Source organism: Carlito syrichta, unplaced genomic scaffold, assembly GCF_000164805.1.
Source record: "Carlito syrichta isolate Samal-C Ts95f unplaced genomic scaffold, Tarsius_syrichta-2.0.1 Scaffold301768, whole genome shotgun sequence".
NCBI classification, from domain to species: domain Eukaryota; kingdom Metazoa; phylum Chordata; class Mammalia; order Primates; family Tarsiidae; genus Carlito; species Carlito syrichta.
This window is the reverse complement of record NW_007245864.1, coordinates 205,347-224,961: the sequence shown is the minus strand read 5'-3', so window position 1 is coordinate 224,961 and position 19,615 is coordinate 205,347. Positions and strand designations below refer to the sequence as shown.

Here is a 19,615-nt window from a genome sequence, read left to right as displayed (position 1 = left end):
AAAAAAAAAAAAAAAAAAAAAAAAAGAAATGGCTTCTTTCCTTAAACCTCATGAACTAGCCTCTGCTAACTTCCAACTTTTCTTCTGCAGCTTCCTCTCCTCCCTCAGCCTTTGGAGAATTGAAAAAAAAATGAGGGCCTTGACTCTAGATAAGGCGTTGGTTTAAGAGAGTGTTGTTACTGGTTTTATCTTCTAACCAGATCACTAACCCTTCTCGGTATCAGCAGTAAGGCTGCCTGGCTTTATCATGTGTGTGTTCACTGGAGTAGCGCTTTTCATTTCCTTCAGGAACTTTTCCTTAGCGTTCACAACGTGGCTAACTGTTTGGCAAGAGAGGCCTAGATTCCAGTCTATCTCGGCTTTTGACATGCCTCCCTCACTAAGATTAATCAATTCTAGCTTTTGAATTAAAGTGAGAGACACGAGATGCTTCCTTTCACTTGAGCACTTAGAGGCCACTGTAGGGTTATTCATTGGCCTGATTTCAATATGGTTGTTCAGGGAATAGGGTGGCCTGAGGAGAGGGAGAGAGACAGCGAATGGCCGGTCGACGGCGCAGTCAGAACACACACATTTATCAAGTCTGTCATTTCATATGGGCACCATTTATGGCATCCCAAGTCAACGGAAATGGTTACATCAATGATCACTGATCACAGATTACCATAACAGATATAATAATAATACAAAAGTTTGAAATATTGTGAGAATTACCAAAATGTGACAGAGAGACACAAAATGAACACAGGCTGTTGGAAAAATGGTTGCAGTGGAATTACTCGATAAAGGGTTGCCAGAAACCTTCACTCTGGAAAAAACACAGTGTCCACAAAGCACAATAAAGTGAAGCACCATAAAACAAGATGTGTCTGTATCTACCCAGGAGAAATGGAGACATATGTCTATACAAAAACCTATATGGGACGGTCACAGCAGCTGTATTCATGGTATCCCCAGAGTAGAAACAACCAGAATGTCACCAGTTGGTGGACGGATAAATACATTTCAATGTGTCCATACAATGGAATACTATTCAGCAATAAAAAGGAACAGACTACCAATCTTGCAGCATAAGTGAATCTCAAGAGCATTATGCTCACTGAAAGAAGGCAGACAAGAAAAGCGACGTACTGCAGGATTCCATTTATATGACATTCTAGAAATGGCAAAACTACAGGCACAGAAGGCAGAGCAGTGGTTGCCAGGGCTGGAGGTATGTAATTTTATACATACATTATCCTCAATAATCCCGACTTCAAATAATTAAGTTAGTCATCTTCTTTTTTTAGGAAGGAGCAGCCTTATAAATGTCTAAATTTGACAATAAAAATACGATGTCTGATTTAAAAAGATACGGTTACAAATTGTATGACAGAACTCTTAACACTCGGTAAAACATGTGCACGCAAGTGCTCTGACATGCTAATGAGTCTCCTTGTCACAAAAGGAGAAAGACGGTGGTATTTTTAAATCCCTTTCTCTGTTTTTCAAGTTTCCTGTAATGTGATTGCTTATCCTTGATAAAAATTATTTTCTTGGCTGGATGCAGTGGCTCAGCCTGTAATCCCAGCACTTTGGGCAGCCGAGGTGAGAGGATTGCCTGAGTCCTGGGGTTCGAGACCAGCCTGGGCAACTTGGTGAGGCGTCGTCTCAACAATAAATCTCAAAAACTAGCCAGGCGTGGGGTCGTGCATCTGTAGTTCCAGCTACTTGGAAGGCTGAGGTGGAAGGATCGCCTGAGCCCAGGAGGTAGAGGCTGTGGTGGCTGTGAACGTGCCACTGCACTCTAGCCTGGGTGACAAGAGTGAGACTATAACTCAAAAAAGAAATTATTTTCTTAAAAAAAAAATCACACTTAGCCGGGCTCGATGGCTTAGCTGGTAATCCCAGCGCTTTGGGAGGCTGAGGTGAGTGGATTGCCTGAGCCCGTGGGTTTGAGACCCATCTGGGCAACTTGGCGAGACCTCATCTCCACAATAAATCAAATAAGTAAGCCGGGCTCTGAGGCTCAGCCTGTAATCCCATGATTTGGGAGGCCAAGGTGAGTGGATTGCCTGGACCCGCGGGTTCGAGACCTGCCTGGGGAACTTGGCAAGACCTCATCTCTACAATAAATCAAAAAATTAGCCGGACGTGGTAGCACGCGCCTGTAGTTCCAGCTACTTGGAAGGCTGAGGTGGAAGGATTGCCGGAGCCCAGCAGGTCGAGGCTGCAGTGGCCAGGAGTGGCCACTGGACTCCAGTCTAAGTGACAAAGTGAGACTCCAACTCAAAAAAAAAAAAATCACACTTTAAAAACTTCCTAGAGTAGCAGGTACTGATAGAAAGTACAAATGCTCCTTGATTTCTGATGGGGTCACAGCCCAATAAACCCACTGTAAGCTGAAAATTTCACAGGTCAAAGTGCATTTACTATGCCTTGATGACCGAGCATCCTGGGTTAGCCCAGCTTGCCTCAGATGTTCTTGGAGCACCTCCATTAGCAAACAGTTGGGCAGAATCATCTAGCACAAAGCCTGTTTTACAATCAAGTATGGACTATCTCATGAAATGGAATTCTGTATGGAAAGTGAAAACCAGAGGGGTGGTGCAGGACTCGAAGTGTGGCTTCTACTGAATGTGTATCACTTTTTTTTTTTTTGAGTTGGAGTCTCACTCTGTTGCCCAGGCTGGAGTGCAGTGGCACACTCACAGCCACCCCAGTGTGGACCCGCTGGGCTCAGGTGATCCTTCCACCTCAGCCTTCCAAGTAGCTGGAACTATAGGCATGTGCTACCACATCCAGCTAATTTTTTAATTTATTGTAGAGACAAGGTCTCACCAAGTCGCCCGGGCTGGTCTTGAACCAGTAGGCTCAGGCAATCTACTCACCTTGGCCTCCCAAAGTGCTGGCATTACAGGCTAAGCCACCAAGACTGGCTTGAATGTGTATCACTCTTAACAACCATGGTAATCGAGACCTTATGATGTATTTCCAGTAATCCAGAAGACCACATGCACTGAGTACTCAGGAAAGCCCTGCAAAGGCCCTGAGCTCTCACCTCTGACTGACCTTGAAACTGCACAAGTGGGAAGTCAAAGTGGCTGGTGGCTGCCAGGGCCAGGGGTGGGGCGGAATGGGGAGGTGGTGGAGTGACTGCTCAAGATGTGTGGGGCTTTATTTTGGGCTGATGGAAATGTTTTAGAATTAGACAGAGATGGTGACTGCATATTATGGATATACTAAATGTCGTTGAATTGCTCTTGGGCACACGGGGTGCTGGTGGTGATTGGGCACCGCCTGTTAGACTTCAGGCCAGAGAGAGTCCTGCTGGGGGCCGCCATGTCAATGCCCACATCCAGCCCACCCCACATTGCCTTCCCCTCCTCCCTCCTCTTCTGTCAACTGGGGGCAATTGACAGTGCCTCCTCCAAGGGTCCATCCACCAGGGCCACACCAGACCAAGCCAAGCTTGGTGCCTGACACACAGGAAACGTCAAATCACCTGCATGTGGCCTTGCTCTGATTCTACACCGGACCCTGCTGCCAATATCTAAGGCTGAAGGGGGAAAGGACTGAGACTCCCTGGTGGCATCTGTGACCCCCATCCTGTCTTCCCTCACTTCAGCAGGTTCCACGCCAAGGAGAAGAGCCTTCAAGGAGCTGCCTCTACCGTCACGGGATCTAGGGAAAAGGAAGTCCAGGAGACTGGAGCCAACCCTTCAGTTTTCTTGGGTCACTTGAAACAGGAAATGTAATCACATGTCTCATGTTTCCCCTGCATTTTTATGAGTGTGCAATAATCCTGCAAAACAGGGAAGACAGCAAGAAAAAACAGACACGAGAGGCACAGCCCTTAAACCAAACTCACAGCTTATGTACGAGACTCACGGGGGCAATATTCTGGTGGCCTCTCTCCAAGGATTGGGAAATCAGACTGTCTTCAAAGAGTTCAGCTGTAGACTCAGCATGAGACAAAGAGACATACGAAGACATTGGAAAAAGAGAAAGTGCAGGACTTGGCTGGAACCTAACTGAGGATATTAACTTATCTGAAAAAATGCCATGAGTGTTGGAAGGGAGGAGGGGGTGGGTGGTTGAATGGAAAAGGTAGCCGAGGTCGGGGTGAGGGCTGCTGAGGGGCACACCTCCCTCTGGTTTGGACAGACCGGCCACATGCTCCAGGGGAGGAGCCAGGGGCAGGCAGGGCCTGGTGCCTAGACATTAACCCTCCGGCTGGGCCCCGAGCAGTGGCCTGTATCTTCTGCTCCCCAGTGCTTTCTCACAGATTTGAATTTGCTAGTTGGGATGAAGCATTTGGTACTTTGGCATTTGTGTTTCACAACGCACATTAATGAACTGGCATGCTCATTTGCACGTCAGCCTCTGGTGAGCTTGAGTCACGTAAACTAACCCCTAGAACAAGGATGCCTTCTTGGCATGATGGCAAAACCGAGCTTCTGGGACAGGGGGAGCCTGCTCAGAAGGGCACCCCCCCAGGGCAAATGCCCTAAAATGCCCAGACAGCCACTGGGATGCGGCCCTTGTGCGCACCTTCCAGACCATTGGCCAGGAACGTCACCATTTTTTTTCATGCTCTAAAATGCTCTACAAATCTGAACATCTAAGAGCTAGTATCTGATATGTATTTCATGCACTGCACTCCGGGCCTGGAAGTTCTAAACAATGCAATAATTTATTTTTGCAATGTCCTTATCTTCTGTGAAACCTGTCTCAGACTTCCTTCTGCAAACCTATCTGGATGCAAACCTTCATTCTTCAACAGCACAGCTCAGCAATTATGGTTTGTAATTCTCACAGTGTCCTATCTGCCTGAATGCTTTAAAGATGGACCTTATGGCTCCCTGGGGCCTGGTACATTGTTCCAGGTGGAGTCAGTCACTCTTTTACTTGTTAGGTGTTTGTATGCGTGTGTATTTTGCTAAAATATTCAATCAGCATTCTGTGTGTGCACATTTTATAAAACAAGATGTCTATTTGTTTTTTCATTGATCAGATTGGCATAGTCCTAAAGTGTGACAACATGCTAAGCTGTCAAGTGGCTTTGAAATGCTGATGGTGGGGGTATGACGGTCAATGCCCTATTTAGCAATACCTACCAGACTTATGTACCCTGGAACCCAGAAATTCCAGGTTTGATAGGTAATATAAGAAAATTATGTGGCATCCTATAAAACACAATAATGTAATGTGGTTATATACGACAATACTGCAGTAAACAAGGAATATGAACAATCTAACTGCCCAGACAGGAAGCTTCCTCCCAGAAGCACCCCAATGGAATGCCATGTGTGTGGGGGGGAGGGCGGGGGGGGGGGATAAGGAATGAGCAGTTTTTATATTTTAGTTTGGGAAGTGCTCCAGGATATGTTGTTAAGTGAAAGAGACAGAAAGGTGCATAATGGCATGTGTGCTGTGCTCTTATGGTACAAGAGGAAAAGGAAGACTGCACAGATACGTTTTCTTGTGGTTGCATAGAAGGCTAGGGAGGTATGCCCAGGTAACCAGGAACTCTGTCGTGAAAAGGGATGCTAGTGACCGCAGGGTGGAGGAAGAGGAGAGCTTATTGAGAACAATTTTACAATGTCTTGAACCAGGAGGAGGCCATGCTTCCAAAAGACAAAGTGGGGAGGATGCCTCACAGAGAGGGCATGCGGGTTAGTCTTGGACGCAGGAGCGAGTTGGACAGTAGGGGCATCGTGGAGGTGGTGTCTTCCCCTGGAAACTCTGCAGGGGACATGGGCCATGAGCCTTGGAGAGCCAGGCTGGGTGCTGGGCTCTCTGAGAGAACCTTGGCCGTGACCTTACTCAAGGTGCACAGTAGGTTTAAATGGCCAGGCACTAAGTACCAGCATTGGGCAGGAGAAAAAAAACTGCCCGCGTTGGCAGATGGCCAAGTCCTCTTTTGTCCTGAGTGCACAGACAACCCTGGGCACAGGTGGGGCAAGCCCACACCCTGAGCTACTGCTGGCTCTGGCTCCTCTACCTGTATATGGAATGGGAAAACAAATCTTCAGTCAAAATTTGCCGGTATCGTACCACAATTTTCCCTTTGGCTTTATATTGTTGACTCAAGAAAGCAAAGGAAATGAGCATTTTCAATCCAGCATTATTCATATAAAAAAAAATCCTGGTTTAAAAACAAAACGGTTCCATTTGTCTTTTAATCACAGGACCAAGAAGGAAAAGCATTTCCGAGCCATGTGATTCCTGCCAAGTCTCTGCCTCACTGCTGAACCTGCAGGAGCCATCTGCTCCCTCATTTCCTCACCCCTTCATCCAGCAAGTCTTTCTTGAGCGCCTGCTGTATGCCAGGCTCTGTGCTGAGCACCAAAAGTGGAGATGAAAAATCCTGGAGGCAAAGTGAAAACTCAGCCAACGAGCCAGCTCCGGCACCGGCGGTGACTTTCTGGGTCCCAAATCCCAAGACCTGATCACCCTGGGTGTTTTTAGGAATTAAGACCGCTTCTCTGTCTCTAACTCCTGGCCCAAGCCTCATCTCTGTCCCCTGCTGCAACAGAGGGGACTCTAGGAGGAGGCCTCTTCCTCCCCCATTCATTTGGTGATTAAAACAGAGGATTTGAACTGGAATGCGGCCCTCAGGCAGAACAATTGGGAAGGGATGGGGTTTCCGACTCAGGTGGTGGAAACTTCAAATCAAAGAGACATCTTTTTCTCCCAAAGATAAATACCCCTTTCTCTTTCGCTCTCTCTCACCGTTTCTCCTTAATCCTGCCAGGAAATCTGAGCACAAAAGCTTTGCTGCTCCCAGTGCCGCAGTTTGAAAGGATTTAAGAAAAGCTGCAATCTTTTCAAACAATAAATAGGGGCACTTTCAGGACAGAGGCTGGGCTGTAGGGCTCCAGCTGCGCCCTCCAGATCCGACGGGGCCTGGAGAGAGGGGAACGGGGAGCCTGTGCACCCACACATCCCCACGCCCCCACAGCCCACCTGTGTCCCTGTGCTCTCCCTAGCCACCATACCTGAGCGCCTCCAGGATGGCCCTGTATGCCTCGTCACGGCGCTTCATGCCCACCAGGCTGGCGTCCCACTGCTGCAGGATGTGCCTTTTCTCTATGTGGATGGCGTCGATCTCCATGCAGGCCTACAGCCGAGGTGGAGGGGGCGTGAGCATTGTTTTTTTAATTGCACTTTTATTAAGTATGGGCATTGTCATAACTATTATACGTATACTAATTTAACACTCATTTTTTTCATTTAATATTTTATAAAGTTTAGATTTGAGGGTACACGTGGGTGTTTGCTACACAGACATGTTGTGTTGTGGTGGGGATTGGGTCTCGGGTGGCCCGTTCCCCAGAGAACATTGTGCCCCTGAACCCTGACCCTCCTCCCCCCTTGTCTATTATCTGCATCTTGTGACAGTTTAGCTCCCGCCTAGGTGTGAGAACACGCAGTGTTTGGTTTTCTGTTTCTGAGTCAGTTTGCTTAGGATGATCTCAAGCTCCACCCATGTTGCTGAAAAGGACATGATTTCATTCTTTTTTATGGCTGTGTAGTAGTCCATGGTGTATATGCACCACATTTTCAGTATCCATAGATCAGTTGATGGGCATTTAGGTTGAACCCACATCTTTGCAGTTGTGAACTGTACTGTGATGAACACGTGGGTGCAGGTGTCTTTGTTATAGAACCACCTCTGTTCCTTAGGGTAGATGCCTAGTAGTGGGATTGCTGGATCAAATAGTAGATCTACTTTGAGTTCTTTTTTTTTTTTGAGTTGGAGTCTTACTCTGTCGCCCAGACTGGAGTGCAGTGGCCGCTCCCGGCCACCGCAGCCTCGACCTGCTGGGCTCCAGCGATCCTTCCGCCTCAGCCTTCCGAGTAGCTGGAACTACAGGTGCGTGCTACCATGCCCGGCTAATTTTTGATTTATTGTAGAGATGAGGTCTCACCAAGTTGCCCAGGCGGATCTCAAACCCGCAGGCTCAGGCATTCCACTCACCTCGGCCTCCCAAGGCACGGGATTACAGGCTGAACCACCGAGCACGGCTTACTTTTAGTTCTTTGAGTAATCTCCATGCCACTTGAACGTCTGTCTTATTTCACCCATGAGTGAAGCCCCAAACAATGCCAGAGCACAATGTTCCTGAATCAGCCTCTTTTCCTTATCTCACCTGCACTTTCCTTCATCGTATATCAGCATGATTGATAGGAGTAAACACAAGACTAAATGCAGCTTTGAGGAAAATGTGCACATCCCTCGGAGGTTTTTGCTCAGGGCCTGCGGTGTTCAGTGTTTGGAAATGAGGAGGAGAGGGAGAGGAGAGAAAAGAGGGATAGGTAGAGGGGGAGGAGGAGGAGGAAGAGGCTTTCAGCATCAATGGCACGCCTGCTACAGGCCAGACACCCAGGCGGGCTTGGTGGTGTCATTGATTCAGGCCAAGGTCACACGGGATGCGTCCAACACCCCTTCCTGTAGGGAGCCCATGCTCGAAGGAGGCGGTGTTGGTCTGGAGACTGAGAGCATTCTGGGAACGAGGAAGCAGAGCTGGACAAGCAGGGGTGGGCAAGGGCGTCCAGAGGTCAGGGCAGGCTGAGGGGAGGCTGATGTCCTGCAGCTTCTCAGTGGTGGCTCAGGACCAGCTGGGATAAGGGCTTGGGCATGTGTAGGGGAAGGGCTTGAAAATTAGCTGGATGGTTTGGGAATTTATTCCAAGGGCAAGGAAGGTTCATTTATGCTGGTTCGTTGATGCCGGGGTTGGTTCGGCTGCCTGGGCTTGAGTTCCGTGCGCTGTGGGCAGGCCACCTTGTCTCACTGTGTTTCAGTGTCCCCAGTGGTGATGTGGGCACAGGAGGAGTACTTGCTCCCTGGGGCTTGCTGTCAAATGAATTGAAGCTGCACACCCAGCACAGCCTCAATCCCAGCCATGGCTTTGAGTGGTACCCCGATGAATCCCCCTAATACAACCATTGTGACTTTAGCAAGCTGGTGGCCCCGAGTCAGCCAACTCGAGTGCTGTCTTGTACAGCACTGAGTCCCGGAAGTATCTGCACATGGTGACATTCACACGTGCTTGGAAGACTGACAGAAATCAGTGACGAACATTCACAGGGAGACAGCGCTGGGCACAAAAGGGAACGTCGCCTGGAAACACCATGTTCAGCTGTGAGGGTTTAGAAAACTCATCTATCCATTATTATTAGCATACAACGGCATGAGTTGAGTATACTACGAGCAGTGAACATATTTTTCCTCTCACAGATGTTTACTGAGAACTGTTGGGCAGCCTAGGAAGGGGCATTTTGCACGTCTAGGCAGTGACTTCCCCTTCTTTTTCTTTCTTTTAAGTTTTAGTTGACACATTATCATAGTGTATATATACATGGGTACAGAGGGCCATTTCAATTCAAGTATAATGTGCAATGATCACGTCTGGGTAATTGGCATATCCATCACTTCAAACGACTACCATCTCTTTGTGTTGGGAACATTCACTATCCTCTCTTCTAGCTATTTGAAAATATGTAATAAGCTGGGCTTGGTGGCTCCGCCTGTAATCCCAGCGCTTTGGGAGACTGAGGTGAGTGGATTGCCTGAGCCCGTGGGTTCGAGACCCGCCTGGGCAACTTGGTGAGACCTCATCTCTACAATAAATCAAAAATTAGCTGGGCGTGGTAGCACGCGCCTGTAGTTCCAGCTACTTGGAAGGCTGAGGTGGAAGGATTGCTGGAGCCCAGCAGGTTGAGGTTGCGGTGGCTGGGAGTGGCCACTGCACTCCAGTCTGGGTGATAGAGTGAGACTCCAACTCAAAAAAAAAAAAGAAGAAAATGTATAATAAAATGTTAACTATAGTCACCCTACAGTGTCACAAAACACTAGAACTTATTCTTTCTATCTAGTTAGAACGGTGTATCCATTAACCAGTCTCTCCCTGTCCTCCCCTCTGCCTCCCTTCCCAGACTCTAATAACCACAATTCTCTCTGCTTCCTTGAGTTCACATTTTTTTAGTGAGCAAGAACATGTGGTGTTTATCTTTTGGTCCTGGCTTATTTCACTCAATATAGTGATCTCCAGTTCCATGCTGCCTCAAATGACAGGATGTAACTCTTTTTAAAGGCTGAATAGTATTCTATTGTGTAAACACACCACATTTTCTTTATTCATTCTTCTGCTGACAGAAATGTAGTTTGTTTCCACATCTTGGCTATTGTGAATAGTGCTGCAATGAACGTGGGAGTGCAGATGTCTCTTCGATGCATTGATTTCCTTTTCTTCGGGTAAATGCCCAGTAGTGGGACCGCTGGGTCATGTTTGAAAGGACAGACAGAGTGGGAAGCCATTTTTTATCTTGTTCTTAAACCCTGACACAGTGATGAGAAAGCAGAAGCTATGTATTTGGAGAAATGCACACTTTAGGTAAAATTAACTTTACCGACTTTGTCTTTTCAGAAACAGACTTCCTGGTGCCAGGTATCAGAGGTATCTCACAGTGTCAATCAAGCTTGCCTAGAGTAAAGGGAATCTGCAAGGCCTAAGATATCACACATTGGTCAAGGATTGGAAAAGTCATGAAACCTGTAATTACAAAAGTTACCACCACTCAGAGGGAGAGCAGGTAGGGATTCGATCTTTCAGTAAATTGGGCCCTATCTACTGGGAAGCCAAGGATCCCCGGAAGCTCCCCACTGGGAATGCATAGGAGATAAGGGGAGGTGCACCCTCCATTAGCTCTAAGGAATGTCATTTGGTAAGGTGCAGGAGCATTTGAACCCTTGTCACGCCCTTCTGTATGGGCTATGATAATATGGACAGACATTAATGGGTCTCTGTGTCACAGGATCTCCAAGACACCCACAGGTGGTCAATAAGGAAGTCACGGCAGTCATGTGCAACCTTTCCAAGGAAAAGGATTTAAGCCAGGACTTTGGGGGACTACAATGCCACACTCACCTAGAGTGTGGGCCTGCTCCCTGTCTGTGGGGGTTGGACTTTTCTTAAATAAATCTTATCTTCTTTCACCTCTGTGTGTTGCAATTCTTTGCATTTACTCAAATCTTGGGGTTGCCAGTGTGCACCTCCAGCGGTGCTGCTCCTCTCCCTACACCTCTCCTCTCTCTCCATCCATACACCCTCACCCTGATCGGACCCTAACAATGTTTTTGTATTTGGGTAAGTTATGAACTAAGGAGGCTGCTTTATGCCATTGAGCAGTGCAAGCACGGCCCAAACGTGCTGGCAAGGTGGGGATCCAAATCTGGCAATTGAGACAGGGTCTCACTCTGTCACCCAGGCTGGAGTACGGTAGCATGATCATAGCTCACTGCAGCCTCAACCTCCTGGACTCAAGTGATCCTCCCACCTAAGCCTCCCATGTTGATGGCACTACAGGCAATGGAGCTTTTAGTGTACAAAAATGTTATCTGCCTGCATCTTCTTTAGTAGTATCCTGGGAGTAGAATCCAAGTAGTGATATGCGGCAGTAGGGGGCAGAAGGAGGGAGTTAGCTGCCTGGTGCAATACTGCCCTTGAGAAAGATCTTGATGAAAACCAATCTGGCATTTTCACAATCAGCGTGGGAGGGCCTACCTTCCCTCTGTTCCCCTTTATCTTTGCTAACTTGATAGGGCACTCCTTGTTCTTCAGTTTCTCGCTGCTTCCCTCAAAGAATGTCTATGACGGTCATGCAGTGGTCCCAGAATGTTCTGGGTGCTGGGAATAAGAAATGAACAAAGTGCGGGCGGCCTCTGCTGTGGTGGAGACATACGGAGGAGAGGGGCTGGAGGTGCAAAACAAAACCACCTGTCTGGTGTAGCGCCTGTCACTCCAGTGGACACAAGTGCACAGGGCATTCCTTCTTGACAGTTGACATCTCTCCACACCTCCAGATTCACAAATTTCTACAAGCCTGTTTTCTCCTGGTATGTTTCCATCTCTGCATTTTTTTTTTTTTTTTTGAGTTGGAGTCTCACTCTGTCACCCAGACTGGAGTGCAGTGGCCACTCCCGGCCACCGCAGCCTCGACCTGCTGGGCTCCGGCGATCCTTCCGCCTCAGCCTTCCAAGTAGCTGGAACCACAGGCGCATGCTACCACACCTGGCTAATTTTTTTTTATTTATTTATTGTAGAGATGAGGTCTCACCAAGTTGCCCAGGCGGGTCTCGAACCCGCGGGCTCAGGCAATCCACTCACCTCGGCCTTCCAAAGTGCTGGGATTACAGGCTGAGCTACCGAGCCTGGCCCCCATCTCTGCATTTGTTGGTGGTGTCCATAATCTACTGAGGTTTCATTGTCGGTGTGGTCCACCCTCCTAATCTCCTCTAAGGTTCCTGCTTTTGGTGTTATGCTCAGAAAGGCCTCTCCAACCCAGGATTATATAAATGTTTTCATTTGTTTTCTTCTGGTACATTTTCCCCCATTTAAATACTTGATTCTATCTGGAATTTATTTTACTGTCTCATATGAGGAAAACATTTAATTTTTTTCACAAATGATTAACCAAATGTCCTGACATCATTGGATACATAACTCATTAGTTCTCTGCTAATTTAGAATCGACTAGATTTTTATATAAACTTTGGCGTGTTTTGGGGCTCTCTCATAGGCTTCAACATCTTGCCTGTCTATCCTTGTCACACATTATTTTAACCTCTAGAGCTTTAGAGTATATTTTAATATTTGGTAGGGCAATGCTAGGGTGACTCACCATCCTGGTGTGCCCAGGACACGCTGGGATTAGCATGGAAGATCCCTCATCTGGGAGACCCCTCAGTCCTGGGCAAACCAGGATGGCTGCTCACCCTGTGTGAATCTTCCCTTCCAAAACAACTCTTGGCTAACTCTCCTAATTCTCAGGTAAACTCAAGTCACTTTGTTAATACAGAAATTGTTTTTTCCCTCAAGATTTTTTTTTTTTTTTGGTCAGGGTCTCACTGTTGCCTCAGGCTGGAGTGCAGTAGCACAATTATGGCTCACTGCAGCCTCCACCTTCTGAGCTTAGGTGATCCTTCCACCTCAGTTTCCCAAGCAGCTGGGACTACAGGCACAAGTCACCATGCCTGGCTAATTTTTGGATTTTTTGTAGAGATAAGGTCTTGCTATGTTGCCCAGGCTGGTCTCAAATTCCTAGGCTCAAGCGAACCTCTCATCTCAGTCTCCCAAGGTGCTGAGATTATAGGTGTGAGCCACCATGCCTGGCCTCCCCTGAGATTCTGACTGGGACACACTCCATGTCAATTATATCTAGGTGGAGAGAACAGGCAGCTGGACACTACTGAGTCTTGTGCCCTCCTGTCACCCTGGGACCCAGGCATGCTTGTCCACTCATTCAAATTCCCTTTTTTTCATTTTCAAACAAAAAGTGTATTGTTTCCTTTATGTCATTCCTGCACATATGAATGCAGATAGTGTCTCACAGATTTCTTTAAAAAGTTAAAAGTAGCTGGGCTCGGTGGCTCAGCCTGTAATCCCAGTGCTTTGGGAGGCCATGGTGAGTGGATTGCCTGAGCCCACGGGTTCAAGACCCGCCCGGGCAACTTGGCGAGATCTCATCTCTACAATTAATCAAAAATTAGCTGGGCGTGGTAGCGTGCGCCTGTAGTTCCAGCTACTTGGAAGGCTGAGGCGGAAGGATTGCCAGAGCCCAGCAGGTTGAGGTTGTGGTGGCCGGGAGTGTGCCACTGCACTCCAGTTTGGGTGACAGAGTGAGATTCCAATTCAAATAAATAAAATAAAATAAAACAAAAGTAACTTTGGTTTCTGGTGTTGACCATCACAGGACTGAATCTGGTGCTGAGAAAAGCAGCTTTTATTTTTGAGTTGGAGCATCACCATTACCCAGGCTGGAGTGCAGTGGCACGCTCATGGCCACCGCAGCCTCGACCTGCTGGGTTCAGGCAATCCTTCTGTCTCAGCCTTCTAAGTTGCTGGAACTACAGGCGTGTGCTACAACGCTGGCTAATTATTTTTGATTTATTGTAGAGACGAGGTCTTGCCAAGTTGCCCAGGCTGGTCTTGAACCCATGGGCTCAGGCAATCCTCTCGCCTTGGTCTCCCAAAGTGCTGGGATTACAGGCTTGAGCCACTGAGCCTAGCCGGTAGCTTCTATACAGTTAGTCACCTCTGCTCCCTACTCCATACGGGGCAGAGATGTGGGTGCTGCGGGGAGCGCCAGCTGCCCACGGCTGGGATTGATTAGAAAGAGGCCCCCTGCAGGTTAAGGAACTTGAAGGGTCCCCCAGCAAGCTGGCATCAGATGTGCATGGAGAGAACAGAATGCCTGAATTCCTGCTGGACCTTACAGTCACCCACTGGCCATCACAGGGATGAAAATATCAGCCATCAATCTTCAGTATCTGCTACACCCCACCATGGGGAGGGTCAGAAGTTCTCAGATGCTTAAGGAGATGTGCAGAGGTGCAAAACCCGGCTCCCACCCTGAAGGAGTTCGCAGACTAGCTGGGACAGACAGTTGGTTCTAGCCATTCATTCAACAGACCATCAGTGTCACGTGTGGTGGCACTAACTGGGTGCTCCAGCCACAGAGAGCTCATTACCTCGCTCTTACCTCGCTGACTGCTTTCCTTAGAATCCGGGTGTCCTCAGCTTGGGCAAAGTTCTGAGCCTCAAACAGAGCGATGTTTTCCTCCAGCTGGTTGGCTCGGGTGGTAAGCTGGTCCACGTAGAGGTCCTGGGACACAGGACGGGGAGATGCACAGTAAGGCCTGTCTGTGCCTAAGGGGCACTTGTCCACCGGCCCTGGGCCCAAGTCAGTGCAACTGAGCTTGGCCCCCACCCCTCCAGGCTGCAGCGTTCACGCACGTGGTCATTAAACATGTGTCGAATCTGAAGAATACCTGCTTTTTCTTCTCGATTTCTGCCCGTGCGCTCTCCGTCTCGGCCTTCTTCACCACTTGCTTCATCACGCAGATGTCGTCGCGCACATCCTGGTCTATGTTCTGCATGTAGAAGAGGTGCAGGGCCAAGCTCTCCAGCTCTGTCTGCAGAGTCGCCACTGTGGGAGAGAGCAGGAGGCTGTTCCAGCCTCCTCCATGCAGAGACCCAAACTCTGGGCCCCCTTCCCATAGCTTAAGGTGAGACCAGGAAACTGCTTTTAAACTATCCAGACCCAGCCGGGCTCGGTGGCTCAGCCTGTAATCCCAGTGCTTTGGGAGGCTGAGGTGAGTGTGTTGCCTGAGCCCGCGGGTTCGAGACCCGCCTGGGCAGCGGGACCTCATCTCTACAATAAATCAAAACATCAGCCAGTCGTGGTAGCGCATGCCTGTAATTCCAGCTACTCGGAAGGCTGAGGCGGAAGGATCGCCGGAGCCCAGCAGGTCGAGGCTGCGGTGGCCGGGAGCGGCCACTGCACTCCAGTCTGGGCGACAAAGTGAGACTCCAAATCAAAACAAAACAAAACAAAACAAAACTATCCAGACCCAAACTCTGCCACCAAAGAGTTGACCATCTCCCTGAAGAGACAAAAATAAATGGACTCTACATCCACCAATTGTGACAAGCTGTTTCCCATCGTGTCGTTGAGATCCTCCCTGTAGTCTAAGGATGTACTGAAATAGTGTCGGATTTGTAGATTTCTTAGCATTGAAAAGCGAGGACGCTTAGCTAGAGCCCGAAGTCCTCTAGGAGGAAATCAGAGCACAGAGGCCACGGAAGCCCCTGCACCAACACTGCCACACAGCAGAGCCCGGCGGAGAGGGCGAGGGCTGACACTCGGGCTGGGGCTCCAAGAGGCAGTACTTTCTACTCGCACAGAGTCAGAAGAGACCAAATCCTGAGGAACTGTTTCCTTGAACAAAGCTCACGTAAGCTTGATTTATGAGGTCTGACAATTAGGTTTGCAAACTTGCCACCAGGCGTTTATGTTGGCAGCACTGTACAAACTCTCAGTAAGGTTTCATAACCTTGGTATATTGGTGTCTCACAGCTGTGTTCCTGTCGACGTGTGGCAGTGTCTTGCTGGGTGCTGTTCATTATTATTGTTGCGTGTTTTTGTGTGCTGTCACGAGAATGTCAGAGCTTGAGTTAGAGCAATGGACAGACATTATGTTTTCTTGTTAAACTTGGCAAGAGTGAAAGTGAAATCAAGGACATGTTAGTCCAAGTTTATGGGGATAATGCCATGAAGAAAATGGCGGTGTACAAATGGATGAAATGTTTTTCTGAGGGGAGAGAAAGTGTAACTGATGAAGAGAAGTCAGGAAGGTCAGTAACAAGCAGAACTGATGAAAACGTTGCAAAAATCCATCAAATTATGCATCAAAATCATTGGGTGACTGTGAGAAGCATAGCAGACAAATAAACATAGATAGAGAAACAGGAAAATCTTAACTTTAAAATCTTGGTATGAGAAAGGTAGCTGGGCTTGGTGGCTCAGCCTGTAATCCCAGCGCTTTGGGAGGCTGAAGTGAGGGGATTGCCTGGGCCTGCGGGTTCGAGACCCACCTGGGCAACTTGATGAGACCTCATCTCTACAATAAATCAAAAAATTAGCCGAGCGTGGTAGCGTGTGCCTGTAGTTCCAGCTACTTGGAAGGCTGAGGTGGAAGGATCACTGGAGCCCAGTAGGTCGAGGCTGCAGTGGCCGGGAGCAGGCACTGCACTCCAGTCTGGGTGACAGAGTGAGACTCCATCTCAAAAAAAAAAAAAAAAAAAGGTGTGTGCAAAAACGGTCCTGAAGGAGCTCTTGTATCATGACAATGTACCAGCTCACATAGCACTGTCTATGAGGGAATTTTAGGCAAGAAACAAATAACTGTATTGGAACACCCTCCCTACTCACCTGATCTGGTCCCCAGTGACGTTTTTCTTTACCCCAAGATAAAGGAAATATTGAAAGGAAGACATTTTGATGGCATTCAGGACATCAAGGGTAACACAATGGCAGCTCTGATGGCCATTCCAGAAAAAGTACACCCAAAATTGCTTTGATGGGTGGACTAGGTGCTGGTGTTGGTGCATATTTCCCAAGGGGAATACTTTGAAGGTGATAGTAGTGATATTCAGCAATGAAGTATGTAGTGCTCTTTCTAGGATGAATTTGCAAACTTAATTGTCAGACCTCATATAAAGCTGGACCAGTGTATTTTTTTTTTAAATTTAATTTTAAAGATGTAGGGTAAAATTCAGGGCTAAGTACACAAATGTTCATTATGCAGTTACTCTTGTTGATAAGGTAGAACACCCGTGTATTTAGGGAGCTGTCCCTCCACCAATAATTGCTTACTCACTTGTACAGAGCATTGCTTTTCAGTGGACAGATACAAACAGAAAACTGAATTACAGATCAAAAGTTTGCTAGATGAACACTGCATTGAGTCAGGTGTTCTCGAAGAATATAGCTTAAACTTGAAAAACAATTTTAAAAATACTTGTTGAAAAACTCCCAACACTAGAAAACACTCTAGTCTCCCGTATGGGTAGGAATTATGGGGGAGGGGGAGGTGTGGAAGCACGGGCACCAGGTGGGAGACTTTGTAGAGGTCACAGTGGTGTTAGAGAGGAGAGGAGAGATCTGAGATGTGTTTGGGCCCTTTGTCATAAAAGTGTACCAATACCAGGCTGTTTTGATTATTGTAGTTTTAAAATAAAGTTTGAAGTCTTGAAGCGTGATACCTCCTGCTTTGTTTCTTTTGCTAAGGATTGTTTTGGCTATTTGTGGTCATTTATGTTTCCATATGAATTTCTCTATTGTTTCCAGATCTGAGAAGAATGATGTTGGTAATTTAATGGTTATTGCATTGAATCTGTAGATTGCCTTGGGTAGGATGGACATCTTAACAATGTTGATTCTTCCAAATCCATGAGCATGGAATATTTTTCCACTTATTTGTGTCATTTTCGACTTCTTTGAGCAGTGTTTTGTAGTTTTCGTTGTAAGGTCTTTCACGTCTCTGGTTAGGAAGATGCTGAGGCATTTCATTTGTTGTTGTTGTTGTTGTTGTTGCTATTATGAATGGGATTGTGCTTTTTATTTGGTTCTCTGTCTGTTTATTGTTGGTGTATAAGAATACAACTGTCAGCCGGGCTTGGTGGCTCAGCCTGTAATCCCAGCACTTTGGGAGGCTGAGGTGAGTGGATTGCCTGAGCCCGTGGGTTCGAGATCCACCTGGGCAAATTGGCGAGACCTCATCTCTACAATAAATCAAAAATTAGCCAGGCGTGGTAGCACGCGCCTGTAGTTCCAGCTACTTGGAAGGCTGAGGCGGAAGGATCAACGGAGCCCAGCAGCTCGAGGCTGCGGTGGCCGGGAGCGGCCACTGCACTCCAGTCTGGGCGACTGAGTGAGACTCTAACTCATAAAAAAAAAAAAAAAAAGAATACAACTGTCTTTTGCACATTGATTTTGTACCCTGAGACTTTGTCAAAGTCCTTTATCAGTGCAGGTTTTTGACAGATCCTCTTGGCTCAGCCTCACTAATCATTAAAGAAATGCAAATTAAAACCACACTGAGATACCACCTAACTCCAATCAGGATGGCCATCATCAATAACTCAAAAAACAACAGATGCTAGAGAGGCTGCAAGGAAAAAGGAACATTTCCACACTGTTGGTAGGAGTATAAATTAGTACAACCTCTGTGGAGAACAGTGTGGCGGTCGCTAAAGATTTAGAAATTGACCTTCCATATGACCCAGCAATTCCCCCTCTGGGAATATACCTGGAGGAACTCAAATCATTCTATAAAAAAGATATCTGCGTATGCGTGTTTATTGCAGCATTATTCACAATAACAAAAACAAGGAACCAACCGTGCTGCCCATCAAAAGTTAGACTGGATAAAAAAATGTGGTACAAGCCGGGCTCGGTGGCTCAGCCTGTAATCCCGCGCCTTTGGGAGGCTGAGGTGAGTGGATTGCCTGAGCCGGCGGTTTCAAGACCCGCCTGGGCAGCCAGACCTCATCTCTACAGTAAATAAAAAAAAATCAGCCGGGCGTGGTAGCGCATGCCTGTAATTCCGGCTACTCGGAAGGCTGAGGTGGAAGGATCACTGGAGCCCGGCAGGTCGAGGCTGCGGTGGCTGGGAGCGACCACTGCACTCCAGTCTGGGCAACAGAGTGAGATTCCAACTCAAAAAAAAAAAAAAAAAAAAAAGTGGTACATATACATGATGAAATGTTACACAGTCATAAAGACAAAATTGTGACGTTCACAGCAACTTGAATGGATTTATAGTCTATAATACCCAGTGATCAATCACAAAAACAAAGAACTGAGTACCACTTGTTCTCACTCATAAGCAGACCCAGAACAATTGTCATAAAACTATAACAAAGGGATTGGCAGTAGTAGGACACCGCCAGGGGAGTGGAGGGGCACACTTCATCAATAAAGGTACTGATCTCAAACCAGGCAAAGTGGGGACCAAACTCAGGCCCAAACTTTACTTGTACGATGACCATTTGTATACCTATTCCTGAATTGTACCCCACATCTTTAAAGTAAATTAATAATAAAGAATATGCCTTGTTTTCTCTGGTTGCTTATAAGGTTTTCTCTTTACAGCTTGTTTTAATCAGTTTGGTTTACAATGTGCCTTGGTGTAGTTTTCCTCATATATCTTGTGCATGGGGTTCATTGTCGCTCTTGTATCTGTGGGTTTATGGTTTTTGCCAAATTTGGAAATTTTTCATCC

The 19,615-nt window shown here is 47.3% G+C and overlaps 1 protein-coding gene across 1 annotated transcript in view; it reads right to left on the bottom strand.

The window, feature by feature from the left end:
- Positions 1–19,615, bottom strand: part of CCDC40 (coiled-coil domain containing 40) — a 70,165-nt gene that overhangs the window by 30,433 nt on the left and 20,117 nt on the right. Inside the window, exons 9-11 of the mRNA XM_008055195.2 lie at positions 14,819–14,976; positions 14,530–14,652; positions 6,984–7,105 (exon numbers count right to left, since the gene is read on the bottom strand). Coding sequence (XP_008053386.1) covers positions 6,984–7,105; positions 14,530–14,652; positions 14,819–14,976 — 403 coding nt within the window. The remainder of the gene's footprint in view (positions 1–6,983; positions 7,106–14,529; positions 14,653–14,818; positions 14,977–19,615) is intronic.